At 39.9% G+C, this 3,178-nt stretch overlaps 1 protein-coding gene across 1 annotated transcript; it reads left to right on the top strand.

Moving 5' to 3' along the window:
• Positions 1-522: 522 nt before the first annotated feature.
• Positions 523-2,873, top strand: LOC117427974 (complement C1q-like protein 4). Its single transcript, XM_034046417.3, has one exon. The coding sequence runs from the start codon at positions 890-892 to the stop codon at positions 1,481-1,483; it is 594 nt and encodes a 197-aa protein (XP_033902308.1). The 5' UTR covers positions 523-889; the 3' UTR covers positions 1,484-2,873.
• The last annotated feature ends 305 nt before the right edge of the window (positions 2,874-3,178 follow it).

Raw genomic sequence — 3,178 nt, 5'->3', positions numbered from 1 at the left:
CAGCGAATTTCACATTTTTTTCTGCAGCGGTTACGCTCAAGTATGAAAGGTAGTATTGAATTCCATAGGTTCGATTTTTACCACAGAAAATGCAGCGAATAAACCACGTATTAACTAATACAACAGCATGTTAAAAACACACACTGCACAATAAGAGACACCCGCATGTACACCACGTATTAACTAATACAACAGCATGTTAAAAACACACACTGCACAATAAGAGACACCCGCCTGTATTAACTCATACAAAAGCATGTTAAAAACACACACTGCACAATAAGAGACACACGCCTGTATTAACTCATACACCAGCATGTTGAAAACACAACATGTTCTCGATATACTTAAACACCCGAAAATTTCAAAGCTCCCAGATGGTCTCACGGACTCCACGTAGAGGGAATTCAAGATTTAGGAGGTTAAAGTTAGAGACAGAATGTTCTGGGAAAAGTCAAGCTCCCAGATCGTCTCAACCAATCAGGCTCCCCGTGGAGGGAATTCAAGATTTAGGAGGTTAAAGTTAGAGACAGAATGTTCTGGGAAAAGTCAAGCTCCCAGATCGTCTCAACCAATCAGGCTCCCCGTGGAGGGAATTCAAGATTTAGGAGGTTAAAGTTAGAGACAGAATGTTCTGGGAAGAGTCAGAGTACACTATTACAACAATAGCTGGAATGAAATCCATCATCCAAGTGTACAAACACTGTTTATTTTTTCCAGATGATTCATTTCATTTTCAGAGCCGTTCATGTAATTTATATTCACCAATGGCGCAATAAAGAGATTTATTGACTTGTTGCTGTGTGTATATATATAAAGCCGTACGCAGACTCTTACTACAGATGCTTTGAACTTCTCAGTTCTACACAGAAGAGGCTGCTTTACAAACATGAAGGGGATACTCATGGGGCTGCTGAGCTTTTACATTCTGGCTTTGTCAGGGACAGGGCTCTCTTCTGAGACCAACAACAACAGTCCAGAGATTTGCTGTTCCCTTACGAAAGACCAGTGCAATGACCTGGCTGTGCGTCTGACTAACCTCGAGGACAAGCTGAAGGCAACATCAGAGACACCCAAGATTGCGTTTTCGGCTATCCTGTTTGATGGAAAAACTGAAACCCTGGGTCCTTTCAACGCTGCGACAACTTTAGTGTTTGCCAAGGTTCTCACAAATATCGGCAGTGCCTACAACTCAAACACGGGCATTTTTACAGCTCTTGTGCCTGGTACGTACTACTTCAGTTTCACTGTGTTTTTCCACCTGAAGGCAAATCTCTACGTTACTTTAATGAAGAACGCAGATCGCATCGTTTCAGTGTGGGACAATCAAGGGGGAGACACTAACGACAGTGGGACCCACACGGTTACCCTGCAGCTGGAAGTAGGAGACCATGTGTACGTGAGGCTCAATGAGAACAAACAGATCTATGATGACGCAAATCACTACAACAGTTTCAGCGGTTTTCTGCTGTTCCCTTTGTAATTTCTGTATTCATGATTTGATATCATGTGAACATTTTGTGCACACTATAATTTAGCACGTCTGTCTGTTGAGAGAGGCCGACCGGGGTGGGGGTTGCTGGCTTGTGCAAAGCTGGGCTCACCTCTCTCTCTCTCTCTCTCTCTCTCTCTCTCTCTCTCTCTCTCTCTCAAAAGCCCAGATGTAGTCTAGGAATGCTTATAATAACATGTTGTTTTATATATGGTTTATAAAATGTTAATTCAGATATTCAGCTTATAATATTGCTAAGGGAATAGATAATTCATATATCCATCTTTATGCCGATGACACTATTTTATATTCAATTGGCCCTACTCTATCATCAGTGTTATCAGACTTGCAAACAAGTTTCAATCAGATTCAAAAGTCCTTTTGTGATCTACGTCTATTGCTTAATGTAAAACTAAATGTATGTTATTTAATAGGGGACGTGCAAATGTTACCAATCCTGCAGTTCTTGAGCAAGGCTGCAGAATTAGTACCTTTTGTAAGGTTGAGCAAGCAGAAGTTTATAAATATCTGGGTATTTGGCTAGACAGTGCACTTACTTTTAAACCACATATCGTTAAACTACGATCGAAAGTTAGAGCTAGACTCAGCTTTCTTTACCGAAATAAATTATGCTTCACACGGCCAGCTAAGTATTTACTGGTACAGATGTCTGTACTACCCATTTTAGATTATGGAGATGTCATTTATAAAGCTGCTTCTAATGCTGCCCTTAGGAAGCTTGATGCTTTATATCACTCTGCAATAAGATTTGTCACTGGTGTCCCTACCGCTCTCATCACTGTGATCTCCACACTATGGTTGGCTGGCCGTCACTTCAAACATGCCGGCTATGTCATTGGTACAGACTCATTTATAAAACCCTAATCGGGAAATCACCCCTCTATCTAAGAGAATTGTTGACTATATCGGTCTCCTCTTACAACCTCCGATTCAGCAATTTGATTAGTTTAATTGTCCCTTGTGTTTTTACTGCTGTTGGGCATAACTCATTCCAATATGCAGCTGCTCACGATTGTAATGAGTTACAATCAAGGCTTAAACTCCCTGGTTTTATCTCAGAGGGTGCTTTCTTTTCTAGGCTTGAATCTCTTTTCCCTGTTTCATGTGCTTGTCAGAGCAGACACTGATTTTATTAGTTTTTTTTATTATTATTTTGTATTGCTGTAATGTTTCTAACTGTCTATGTAGTGTTGTCTGTTGTATTTATGCTGCCTCTTGGCCAGGTCGGCATTTTAAATGATAACTTCTTCTCAATGTCTTTACCCTGTTAAAAAAGGTTTGAATTGAATTGAATTCACTATTAAATAAAGACAGTATGACTATATACAATAAAAAATCTGCATTTTTATGCTATTCACAACTTCTGTGTGTGGTATTACATTGTTTCTGTTCTTTACGTATGCCAATGGGATCCTTTTATAATCCCAGTGTACTACCCTGAAGAAACCATAGCAGAGCTATGAGCAGAGCACAGCATCATCAGAAATGGAACACAATGGGTTTTGAATCTGAATAAACGTAATTATTAATAAACTAAACTAATTAACTAATTAATAAACTAATTATTTGGGTAACCCTGGCAATGCTGTCTGCAATGATCTTCTCCTGCCCTGTTTCATAACCCTGGCAATGCTGTCTGCAATGATCTTCCCCTGCCCTGTTTCA

Source organism: Acipenser ruthenus, chromosome 21 (genome assembly GCF_902713425.1).
Source record: "Acipenser ruthenus chromosome 21, fAciRut3.2 maternal haplotype, whole genome shotgun sequence".
Lineage (NCBI taxonomy): Eukaryota > Metazoa > Chordata > Actinopteri > Acipenseriformes > Acipenseridae > Acipenser > Acipenser ruthenus.
This window is presented reverse-complemented; position numbering and strand designations above follow the sequence as displayed.

Coding starts and splice junctions, on each gene's coding strand:
- LOC117427974 (XM_034046417.3), top strand. CDS start 890: ATGAAGGGGATACTCATGGGGCTGCTGAGCTTTTACATTCTGGCTTTG.